Raw genomic sequence first — 12206 nt, 5'->3', positions numbered from 1 at the left:
GTCTCACGCTCCTGGCCTTCATTCTTCAGTTTGCCTGTTCTCTCTCTGGTTTAGGTATTTGCTTCTGGTTCTGATGGACGCTGAGCGAGCCTGGAGCTATGCCATGCAGCTTAAACAGGAAGCCAATACTGAACCCCGAAAACGGTTCCATTTGCTCTCTCGCCTGCGCAAAGCCGTGAAGCACGCAGAGGAATTGGAACGCTTGTGTGAGAGCAATCGCGTGGATGCCAAGACCAAGTTAGAGGCTCAGGTTAGTGTCTTTACATCAGCTTCTTCATTGTGGAGGTTAGAGACGTGACCTTATGGTTAAACAGAACAGCTTCCCGATATTATAAATTGATAGGAGAGGCAAAAACATGGTCTTGCTTTTTCAAGGGGAAGTTGGCATCTCTTATTTTTGTTTTTGAACTCTTGGTTTTTAATAATTAGCTTTAACTTTTTTTAAAAAAAGCTCATATTTCTCTTGAAATGGATATGGAAAGCTGGAATCTTAGATCTGGGAAGTTCACAAAATAAGAATCTTTTGAAATGAATTTTTAAAGAGTGATAGACACTGAACATATACATTCAGCTTCTGATACTGAAGGTCATAGCCTGGAAGCTGGTTGTTAAATGAAGGAAACAGATTTTCTTTATTTTGAAATTCTCTCCTGGGAAGTAAATGAATCATAGTGAATTTTCTGTATGTTACATCTTATTAAATAAGTTTTCTCTCTTTCTTTTTTTTAAATGTTTATTTGTTTATTTTGAGGGGGAGAGGAGAGACGGAGAGAGAGGGAGACAGAGAATCCCAGGCAGGCTCTAGGCTGTCAGCGCAGAGCCCAGTGTGGGACTTGATCTCATGAACCGTGAGATCATGACCTCAGCTGAGATCAAGAGTCGGATGTTGAACTGACTGAATCACACAGGCGCTCATAAGTTTCCTGTTTTAAAATTACCCCGAATATGTCTATATTCCTGATGTCAAAGCTGAAAGCAGGTGGAGGAGGCTGAGCTGTGGCATCGACTCATGGGTGTTGAAGCCTTTCCCTTTTCCCACCCTCCCAGGCTTACACGGCTTACCTCTCAGGAATGCTGCGTTTTGAACATCAGGAATGGAAAGCTGCCATTGAGGCTTTTAACAAATGCAAGTAAGTCCTCCGGCCCAGAAGCCATGGCCAGTTTTGATTGTACATAGTCCCGTTCAAGCAGCAGATAACTTAATGATTGTTTCTACGAAAGTACAGTTTCTTTGATTTTTATTTCTTTTGTTTTATTTATTTATTTATTTTTTTTCCCTTCCCTTTAGAAACATTGATTATTCTCATTCATCTTTAGAATACGCCAGTTCTCATAGTTGGTAGAAGGACCTCAAAGTGCCGTGTTTTGTTTTCAGCCACTGTTCCTTTTTATTTTCTTAAATAAGGCTGCTGTGAAACCAGATGTTTCTTTCCTCGCAGAACTATCTATGAGAAGCTAGCCAGTGCTTTCACAGAAGAGCAGGCCGTGCTGTACAACCAACGTGTGGAGGAGATCTCGCCTAACATCCGCTACTGTGCATATAACATTGGTGAGCAAGGGCTGAGCTGTCTTGACGGGTGGGTTATTGGTGGTTCATCCGGGAGAGCCTAGAGGATTTATTGAACTTCCGTTCTTCCCTTGTCCTTGCATCCATCTGTGGCATGGGTTTTGGCTAATGAGAAAAGTAGAGCTATTGAAATCAGCTCGGCTTAGAGTTGCAGAAGGCAATTCCTGTGCTTTGTTTCCACCCTGCCAACGTGTGTGCTCCTCCAGAGCTTTGTCAAAGGACTTGGGATTCACTGAAATGTGCTCACGCAATGGGAAGACCGTGGAGTGGAATCTAGTGGTTCTCAAGAGAAGAGACCCTTCAGGATTTTCCACTCAACACCTCTCTCTCTTTTCAGGGGACCAGTCGGCTATCAATGAACTCATGCAGATGAGATTGAGGTCTGGGGGCACTGAGGGTCTCCTGGCTGAAAAATTGGAGGTAATCTGGCCCGTACATTTTTGTGAAGCCTTTGGTTTGAAAAAGTCCAGAAGAAAGAAATAAGCTATACTCTTATCATCTAGTGTAATTGCTATTAATATATGTAGATTTGTGTTTGTGTATTTTAAAAAATATATATATATTTAACATTTTATGTTTATTTTTGAGAGAGAGAGAGAGAGGGAGGCAGTGACAGTGTGAGCGGGGGAGGGGCAGAGAGAGGGAGAGAATCTGAAGCAGGCTCCAGGCTCTGAGGTCAGCACAGAGCCCGACGTGGGGCTTGAACCTGTGAACCGTGAGATCATGACCTGAGCTGAAGTTGGATGCTTAAGAATATATATGTTTTTAAGTTTATTTGTTTTATTTTGAGAAAGAGACAGTGGATGTGGGGGGAGGAGCAGAGAAAGAATAGAGAATCCAGCGTGGAGCCTGATGTGGGGCTCGAACCCACGAAACTAAGATCATGACCTGAGCTGAAACCAAGAGTTGGATGCTTAAGCCACCCAGGCGCCCCTATTTTACTTTATTTTATTTTATTTTATTTTATTTTATTTTATTTTATTTTATTTTATTTATTTTTAAAAATTTATTTTAGAGAGAGAGTGCGAGTGGAGAAGGGGCAAAGAGAGAGAGAAACAGAGGATCTGAAACAGGCTCCGCACTGACAGCAGAGAGCCATATGTGAGGCTCAAACTCATGAAATACGAGATTGTGATCTGAGCCGAAGTCAGACACTTAACCAGCTGAGCCACCCAGTCACCCCTCTTTTTTTTAGATAGAGTGGGTGAGTGGGGGAGGGGGACAGAGGGAGAGAGAGAATCCTAAACGGGCTCCATGCTTAGCTCAGAGCCCAATGTCGGGCTCTATCCTGTTATCCTGAGATCATGACCTGAGCCAAAATCAAAAGTTGGATGCTTAGCCAACTGAGCCATCCAGGCTCCCCCACCCCCCACGACTGCTGTGTATTTTTAACAAAAATTTTTTCGTTGAATATTTAAAAGTGTTCAGTATTTTTTTATCTCATATTTATTTTCTAAGCAAGTAACGTAGGCGAATAGAAAAGTAGGAAATACCAAAGATGGGGGAAGACTAAAAATCACATGGTAAAATCAGAGGTAATCACTACAAATAACGTGAAGAGTTTTATATACATAGGAAAAACAGGCACATATATATTTTTTTAAGTTATTTTTTTTTAACGCTTATTTATTTTTTGAGACAGAGAGAGACAGAGCATGAACGGGGGAGGGTCAGAGAGAGGGAGACACAGAATCTGAAACAGGCTCCAGGCTCCGAGCTGTCAGCACAGAGCCCGACGTGGGGCTCAAACTCACGGACCGCAAGATCATGACCTGAGCCGAAGTCGGCCGTCCAACCGACTGAACCACCCAGGCGCCCCAGGCACATATTTTTTAAATGGGATCTCAGTATAGTGTTTAGTAACATGCTTTTCATTTATTTATTTTTTAACGTTTATTTATTTTTGAGACAGAGACAGAGCATGAACAGGGGAGGGGCAGAGAGAAATGGAGACACAATCTGAAATAGGCTCCAGGCTCTGAGCTGTCAGCACAGAGCCTGACGTGGGGCTCGAACTCACGGATCATGAGATCATGACCTGAGCTGAAGTCGGACACTCAACCGACTGAACCACCCAGGCGCCCCAGTAACATGCTTTTTAAATAAAATATCTCCAGCATTTTTTCCCCACTTTAGTAAACATCTTTGTTTTGACACATTTTTAGTAAGCAAAAGTGTCATCTTTTGAAAGCCACGTGGTGCTGTGCTCCATTGTGCTGAAGTCTGCTTCACTGAGCACTTATTTCCTTAGGATACATTCCTAAAAACGGAATTGAATACAAGTTTTTGATTCATTTTGACAAATATCTTTAAGTTTCTACTAATTTACATTTTTGCTTGCAGTATATATGGATATGCTTTTCTCCTTACACCCTTAGTATCACTGTTTTTATTTTTTAAGTTTTTAAGGTTTTTTTATTATGGTTTTTTAAAGTAGGCTCCACACTCAACATGGGGCTTCAACTCAAAACCCTGAGGTCGAAAGTTGCAGACTCTACCAAATGAGCCAGCCAGGCGCCCCAGTGTTGCTCTTTTTAACCTTCTGTTCTGTTCTTTTTTTTTTTTTTAATGTTTATTTGTTATTGAGAGACAGAGAGACACAGAGCATGAGCAGGGGAGGGGTAGAGACAGGGGGAGACACAGAATCCGAAGTAGGCTCCAGGCTCTGAGCTGTCAGCACAGAGCCTGACATGGGGCTTGAACTCACAAACCGTGACATCATGACCTGAGCCGAAGTCGGTCGCCTAACCAACTGAGCCCCCCAGGCGGCCCTTCAGTTATGTTCTTTTAATGTTTGAGTTTCTGTAAGCTAAGATAGATGATAACCAAGGAGGAATTATTTAAGTACAATTTATATTCTGCTTTAGAAAGTGAACAGTGTTGATTATAGAAACAGACAACTAGTAGTTTCTACTTACTTTAACCATCACCAGTTAAAACTGTAATTTTTTAAAACTACTTTCCAGGCGTTGATCACTCAGACTCGAGCCAAACAGGCAGCCACCATGAGTGAAGTGGAGTGGAGAGGGAGGACGGTTCCGGTGAAGATCGACAAAGTGAGGATCTTTTTATTGGGACTGGCTGATAACGAAGCAGCCATTGCTCAGGTGAGGAGGAAGTGCCTGTTCCCTCTTCTGTATGTGTCTGAGGTTGCCCTTGCATGCTTAAGGTGTAGTGGTTGGTTTTGTTTTGTTTTGTTTTAAATTTGTTTATTTATTTTGTTTATTATTTTTTTTTCAACGTTTATTTATTTTTGGGACAGAGAGAGACAGAGCATGAACGGGGGAGGGGCAGAGAGAGAGGGAGACACAGAATCGGAAACAGGCTCCAGGCTCTGAGCCATCAGCCCAGAGCCTGACGCGGGGCTCGAACTCACGGACCGCGAGATCGTGACCTGGCTGAAGTCGGACGCTTAACCGACTGCGCCACCCAGGCGCCCCAAAATTTGTTTATTTATTTTGAGAGAGACAGAGAGAGCGTGAGCAGGGGAGGGGCAGAGTGTGAGGGAGAATCCCAGGCAGGCTCTGTGCTGTCAGCACAGAGCCCAGCAAGGAGCTCCAACTCATGAAACTGTGAGATCATGACCTGAGCCGAAATCAAGAGTTGGATACACTCTACTTAGCCACCCAGACGCCCCCAGGTGTAGTGTTTTCTTGGTGTTCATTTCTCACAAAACAAAAAATTCGTCTTAATGCTATTTGGGATTTGGTCACCAAATTTTTGTAAAGGCTGGGCTTGGAGAAGAGTTCTTAGGTACAGAGGGCACAGAAATTGGCAGTAGCTGCTATCGACGTGGAAATGGGAGCAGTAAGGCTGGCTTTTAATGCAAGGAGTCCCGTCTAGCCCAGTAGGTGGTACAGCAGCTTAGCTGTTGTGACCTCTTGTCCTAGCCTTCTGTCCCTAAAGGGGCCACCTCTTGTTCCTGAGACTTTTCAGGAGCACCTAGCTAAGCCAGAATATCTTGTTGTACGTGTGGTGTTTACGTAATGTTCACGTAAAGCGGTATACTTGATGTGCTTACTGACATGATTGTCACCTGTTTATGGGTGTGAACAACCAAATAAGTTCCAAAAGATGAGACATCCTGGCGATCTGGGTTTTTACAAAGTAGACAATTACGAGGAAGGCCCTTTTTGGAGCTCTTCCTCTGTGTGAGGTGAAGAACATTAAAAAAAAAACAAACAGGCTGCTGAATGTGTCTCCAGCCTCTCCAGGAACCAGGGGCGTTTCCTGCCACGTGGCAGAAAACTGTTGCACCCTGAATGATTCGTACGTAGGAGTGCTTTGCTCGTTGTGCTCGTGAGTTGTTTTAAGCATCCAGACTTTTAGGTGACTTGTTCCAAAACAGCTACTTTGGGCTGGGGGCAGCCTTCAACAGTGGAAGAATTTCTTTGTGTCTCTATGTCGTATATTGCCCTTCTTGTTTCCCTTCCATTTGCTGGAAGAGCAGGAGACTAGAACGATAGCAGTAAGTTGATTTGTTTTTTTTTAAAAGATCGAGAAATTTTTTTGGAGAGCATTTCATCGGCACTGCTGTGTGGTAGTATCTCTTCTGGACTAGGATTCTGGTAGCAATCCTGTAGATTATGTAGTTGGGTTCATTCTTTTGTTTCAAGGCGGTACGTGCCGGAAGAGGTGAGCTGCGTCATTGGTAATGGGGCGGGGGTTCAGGCTGCAGTCTGGGTGGGGAGTGGCCCAGGAGCGAGTTAAGTGGGGGGCTCCTTGGGAATAGGGCCACAGACGTATATTAGGCAAATGAGAAGAAAAGCTAACATTTGTTAATTTTAAAAAGTTATTTAGTTTAATGTTTAGAAAAGAAAAATGTTTTTTTAAGAGAGCAACCTTTAGTCCCACTTCCCATATACCTTCATTGATGTTGCATTATATTGATAAAAAGGACAATGTACTTCCTTTTAGTCTTTTTTATATTTATAAAAGATGTCAAGTATTATTTTTACTTGTTGAAATCCTACTGAGATCCAGTTTTATATCCTGTTTTTCTTAGCGTGTTGTAAGGATTTTCCATGGTCTTACACATCAGTCCACAAAATGTAAAAATACACAGTGGTCACCTGGACAGACACACCACAGAGATGACCAAAGGAGGGGAACCGTCCTCCTTAATGTCCCAGATACACTGTCTAAAGCTTTCGTGTTTTTACCTTTTTAACTCTATGGAGTGGGTAATACTCTCATTTTACAGATGGGGAAACAGTGCTTGCCTTTAAAACCATGCCATTTTTTCTCTCCCTCCCTCTCCCTCTCTGCCCCTCCTCTGTTCTCTTGGTCTCTCAAAATAAACAAACTTAAAAAAAATTTTTTTTAAAAGGTGGGGGGTACCTGGGTGGCTCAGTAGGTTAAACATCTGACTCTTGGTTTCAGCTCAGTCATGACCTCAGAGTTTGTGAGTTCAAGTCCCACATTGGGCTCCATGCTGACAGCATGGATCCTGCCTGGGATTCTCTCTCTCCTTCTCTCTCTGCCCTTCCTCTGCTGTCTGTGTCTCTCAAAATAATAAACTTAAAAAAGAAAATAAAAAATCTTGCCCTTTTGACTCCAAAGCTCATGTTCCTTGAACTTTCCCGCGTACCAGGAAGGCTAGTAGCGGGATCATTTAACTTGGCTTTGGTGAACAGCTAATGTAATCTTACTTAATGCAGTATACAAGCAGAGTCCTGGTTCCCTGGGAAAGACTGAATGAGCAGAACCTTCACTGAAACAAATAGTCCTTGGGGTGCTAGGGTGGCTCAGTCGTTTAAACATCTGACTCTTGATCTTAGCTCAGTTCTTGATCTCAGGGTCACAAGTTCAAACCCCACGTTGGACTCCATGCTGGATATGGAGACTACTTAAAAAAAAAGAGAGGGAGAGCGGGAGAAAAAAAAAGAAAAAGTCCTTGGCAGGGGAATCGTCTCCAGTTCAGTAGTTAGTGGGAGGAGAAGGAATAGTGGTGTTTTATCTGAATTTATCTTTTCTCCTGCTTTGTACACATAATTAGAAGATAAAAATTCATCTGGGGGAAGATCTTTTTGCCTTATATGTGAAATTAACTTGAATTAAATTAGATGAAGTAAAAGCATTTTATGACTGCATGTGAAGCCATTGCTTTTGAAATTGAAGATCATTTCAGTCATGTGATGATTAGTTGAGCTTTGTGTATGTGTTTAAAAGGACCACTCTTAAACTCAGGTGTTAGTATACGTGAAGGGTCGACTTCTGGATCTTTAGATCATAGCTGGTCCTTTTTTTTTTTTTTTTAAGTTTATTTATTTATTTTGAGAGAGAGTGAGTGAGTAAGCAGGGTCGGGGCGGAGAGAGAGGAAGACAGAGAATCCCAAGCAGGCTTGGCGCTGACCATGTGGAGCCAGACATAGGGCTTGAACTCCGGAACTGTGAGATCATGACCTGAGCTGAAATCAAGACTCGGATGGTTAACCACTCAGGTGCCCAGTAGCCACTCCTTTTAAAGCAGTTCAAGATTGGCCAAAAGTTTGATAGTATTGACAAGAAAATAACAACATTATTCCAGCCTCGAATAGGTTAAAAAAAAGATACAGGTGATCCTTGAACTATATAGGTTTGACCACGCAGATCCACCTATACGTGGATTTAAAAAAAAAAAATTTTTTTTTAACATTTATTTATTATTGAGAGAGACAGAGCGTGAGCAGGGGAGGGGCAGAGAGAGGGAGACACAGAATCTGAAGCAGGCTCCAGGCTGAGCTGTCAGCACAGAGCCTGACACGGGGCTCGAACTCACAAACCGCGAGATCATGACCTGAGCCGAAGTTGGACGCCCAACTGACTGAGCCACTCAGGCGCCCCAATGTGGATTTTTTTTTTTATAAATCTAATGCTTTGAACATATTTTCTGTACGATTTTCTTAATGTTTTCTCTCCCCTGACTTATTTTATTATAAGAACATAGGATGTAACAGAGACTGTACTATGTAGAATGCAGTATATACCAGAGGGGAGGTGGTGGGGGGTGGGATGGGTGAAAAGGAGGACAGGGATCAGCGAGTACACTTACCTGGGCGCCTGGCTGACTCAGGCAGAGGAGCCTGTGACTCTTGACCTCAGGGTTGTGAGTTCACGTGCCATGTTGGGTGTAGAGATTAAGTAAATAAATATTAAAAAGTACACTTACCGTGATGAAAAAAATAATACAGTGATTAAAAAACCCAAAACATACTCAAGGCCCCACCCCTCAGAGATTTTGATTTAGTAAGTCTGAGTTGGGGCCCAAGAATTTGTTTTTCTAATAAGCTCCAAGTGGTGCTAATTCTTCTGGTCCAGGGACCGTGCTTTTAATAGTTCTACAAATTATAATTGTTTGTTAGATATTTGTGAAAAGACGAAGGAAAATTAAAAGGCTTTGGCAAGCACAAAGGGGGAAAATGTAGTATTAATACATCTGACACAGAAAATAGGTGTTCATAGACTGTTTATGTTATTGGTGAGGCTCCTGTCAACAGGAGACTCTTAGTAGTTAGGTTTTTGTGTAGTCAGAAGTTCTACTGGGATTTTTGACTTCATGGGCCTGCGCCCTTGACTGCCACATTGTTCAAGGGTCAGCTGTATTCAGAGTCCGTCATCTCAGTACATCTGCTAGTCCTGTGTTCTCACCTCATTGCCAGTGTTTGCGTTTGTGTAGTTAAGTGTATTCTACTTAATATCCGTTTTAATATACACAGATAATGGCAAGTGCGCTTTTTAAAATGCTGCTTAATCAAAGCACATGTACTGGGCATTCGCATTCTGTACAGTTTTTAAGCACTGTAAACGATGGTGCAGTGAAAACTAGATGGACTTTTCTGTATTTTGGATTACTGTTGTAGGATAAATTGTGTAAAGTGAAAAATACCATGTAGACTTACCATGTAGATAAAAAAAAATCTCTTTTTTTTATTGAATGAAGTTATCTAAGTTAAGAATTTTCAATCTTGGGGCATCTAGGTGGCAACTTTGCCTCAGGTCATGATCTCGCAGTTCATGAGTTTGAGCCCTGCATCGAACTCACTCTGTGCTGATGGCTCAGAGCCTGGAGCCTGCTTCAGATTCTGTGTCTCCCTCTCTCTCTTCCCCTCCCCCACTTGCACTCTGTCTGTCTCTCTCTCTCAAAAATAAATAAACATTAAAAATTTTTTTTAAACAACAACAAAGAATTGCGGCACCTGGGTGGCTCAGTCGGTTAAGCATCTGTCTTTGGCTCAGGTCATGATTTCACAGTTCGTGAATTCGAGCCCTGCATCGGGCCCTCTGCTGTCAGCGCAGAGCCTGCTTTGGATCCTCTGTCCCCTCTTATCTCTCCCCATCCCCTGTTCTCTCTCTTAAAAAATAAATAAACATTAAAAAACAGCAAAGAATTTTCAATCTTGATGTACTGGAGGTGATGTTCGTTTTAAAATTCTGTTAGTAAGTGCGTGCCCAAAAAAGTGAAGTGGAAGGATAGCAAAAGGTCAGTGTATTTGATAGTTTGGGTGTTTTCTTCATAAGCTATGTTTTGTTAACTGGTATTTGAAGTCCTTAAGAAGAAGAGTATCCTTCAGTAAGTAGCTCTTTGCGATAATATAAAGGCTCAATAGTGAAGGTGGTGCATTGTTGTGTTTTATCATTTTCTAAAGATCTCCAGCATTCATTTATCCATTATCCTTTGTGTCTTACTTACATTGCTGAAGTTACTCAATTTATTTATGTATGTATTTATTTATTTTTAAACGTTTTTTTTTTGAGAGCGAGAACAGGTGAGGGGCAGAGAGAGATGGAGACAGAGGATCTGAAGCAGTCTCTGTGCTGACAACAGACAGCCCTATGTGAGGCTCAAACCCACAAACCACGAGATCATGACGTGAGCCAAAGTCGGACGCTTAACTGACTGAGCCACCCGGGTGCCCCTAAAGTTACTCAGTTTAAGAACATGCAGGTGCTTCTTAACACAAGGGAAAGAGCCCTTCCCACTGGACACGTTTTATGCAGTTCCACAGAGAGCTGGTCTAGGATTTTATTTTGAGAGTAAGTCAGGATAAGTAGCCAAGGTTTCTTGCCCCAGCTCCTGCAAGCTTTCACTGCTAAATGTAGCTGCACCTCAGTCAGGTTGGGTCATTAGAAAACCTAACATAAGGCTCGACCCACTGCCAGTGAAAATTGTAATGTGCAGGTACACCAGGAAGATCGTATGGGTTTTTAATTGCTATTCCGTGGGATATGGTGGAGTGTTGGAGGGTGTAAGAAATCAAAGGGAGAGAAGGAGCCATATGAGGATGTTTTTTCTAAACATCAAAAAAAAACAACAACAACAACAACACCAAAATTTCAATTTGGGAGAGTAAAGGCTGAAGATAAGATTGTTAAGATAGTAGGGGTTGTGGGAGGGGGCATGGGCTAAATGGGTAAGGGGCATTAAGGAATCTACTCCTGAAATCATTGCTTCACTATATACTAACTAATTTGGATGTAAATTTTAAAAAATAAAAAATAGAGTTAAATAATCATTAAAAAAAAGTTAATGGTTAAACTGTACAAAAAAAAGAATGTTAAGATAGTGAATTTCATTGGTTAGTTTTCAGTGTTAAACCAATCTTGTATATCTGAGGTAACCCCACTTGGCTGTGATACATTACTGTACTTTTTACATACTGCTGGATTTCAGTTGGTAGTATTTAAGAATTTTGCATCTATTTTAATGAGGAATAGTGGCTTATAATGTCTTTTTTCAGAATTTGGTATCAGGGTTACACACAACTTCATAAAACAAGTTTGGAGATTTTCCTTCCTTGTTTCTGAAAGAGTTTATGTAATATCAGTATTTTTCTTTCTCAAATACTTGTTATAATTCACTAGTGAAAATATTGGGCCTGGAGTTTTCTTTGTAGGAAGTTTTTGTTTTTTGTTTTCTTTTTTGGGATGGGATGTAATTGACATAAAACATATACTTTCAGGTATACAACATAACGAGCTGATACTTGTGGGAAGGTTTTTAAAATTTGTTTTTGCTTGTTTAAAAAAATTTTTTTTTCTGTAATTTGTTTTTTCGTAACATACATCCAAGTTAGCACATGGTGCAACAGTGATTTCAGGGATAAATTCCTTAATGCCCCATTTAGCCCATCGTCCCTCCCACAACGCCTCCAGCAACCCTCTGTTTGTTCTCTATGTTTAAGAGTCTCTTATGTTTTATCCCTTTCCCTGTTTTTATATTATTTTTGTTTCCCTTCCCTTATGTTTGTCTGTTTTGTATCTTAAAGTCCTCATATGAGTGAAGTCATATGTTTGTCTTTCTCTAATTTCGCTTAGCATAATATCCTCTAGTTTCATCCACGTAGTTGCAAATGGCAAGATTTCATTCTTTTTGTTTGCCAAGTAATATTCCATTGTGTGTGTCTGTGTGTGTCTGTGTACATACCACATCCTTTTTTTTTTTTTTTTTAATGTTTATTTATTTTTGAGAGAGACAGAGACAGAATGCGAGTGGGTTGGGGCAGAGAGAGAGGGAGGTACAGAATCTGAAGCAGGCTCCAGGCTCTGAGCCGTTAGCCCAGAGCCCGACGCGGGCCTCGAGCTGACGAGATCATGACCTGAGCCGAAGTCGGACACTCAACCGACTGAGCCACCCAGGCGCCCCGACACCATATCTTCT

The 12206-nt window shown here is 41.7% G+C and overlaps 1 protein-coding gene across 2 annotated transcripts in view; it reads left to right on the top strand.

The window, feature by feature from the left end:
- SRP68 (signal recognition particle 68) overlaps positions 1 to 12206 on the top strand; it is a 46339-nt gene that overhangs the window by 14611 nt on the left and 19522 nt on the right. For both annotated transcript variants that reach the window (XM_043585632.1, XM_043585631.1), the window contains 5 exons: positions 55 to 250; positions 1048 to 1130; positions 1440 to 1549; positions 1905 to 1987; positions 4534 to 4674. In XM_043585632.1, the coding sequence (XP_043441567.1) occupies positions 55 to 250; positions 1048 to 1130; positions 1440 to 1549; positions 1905 to 1987; positions 4534 to 4674 (613 nt within the window). The remainder of the gene's footprint in view (positions 1 to 54; positions 251 to 1047; positions 1131 to 1439; positions 1550 to 1904; positions 1988 to 4533; positions 4675 to 12206) is intronic.

The sequence above is a fragment of the Prionailurus bengalensis genome, chromosome E1 (assembly GCF_016509475.1).
Source record: "Prionailurus bengalensis isolate Pbe53 chromosome E1, Fcat_Pben_1.1_paternal_pri, whole genome shotgun sequence".
Lineage (NCBI taxonomy): Eukaryota > Metazoa > Chordata > Mammalia > Carnivora > Felidae > Prionailurus > Prionailurus bengalensis.
This window is presented reverse-complemented; position numbering and strand designations above follow the sequence as displayed.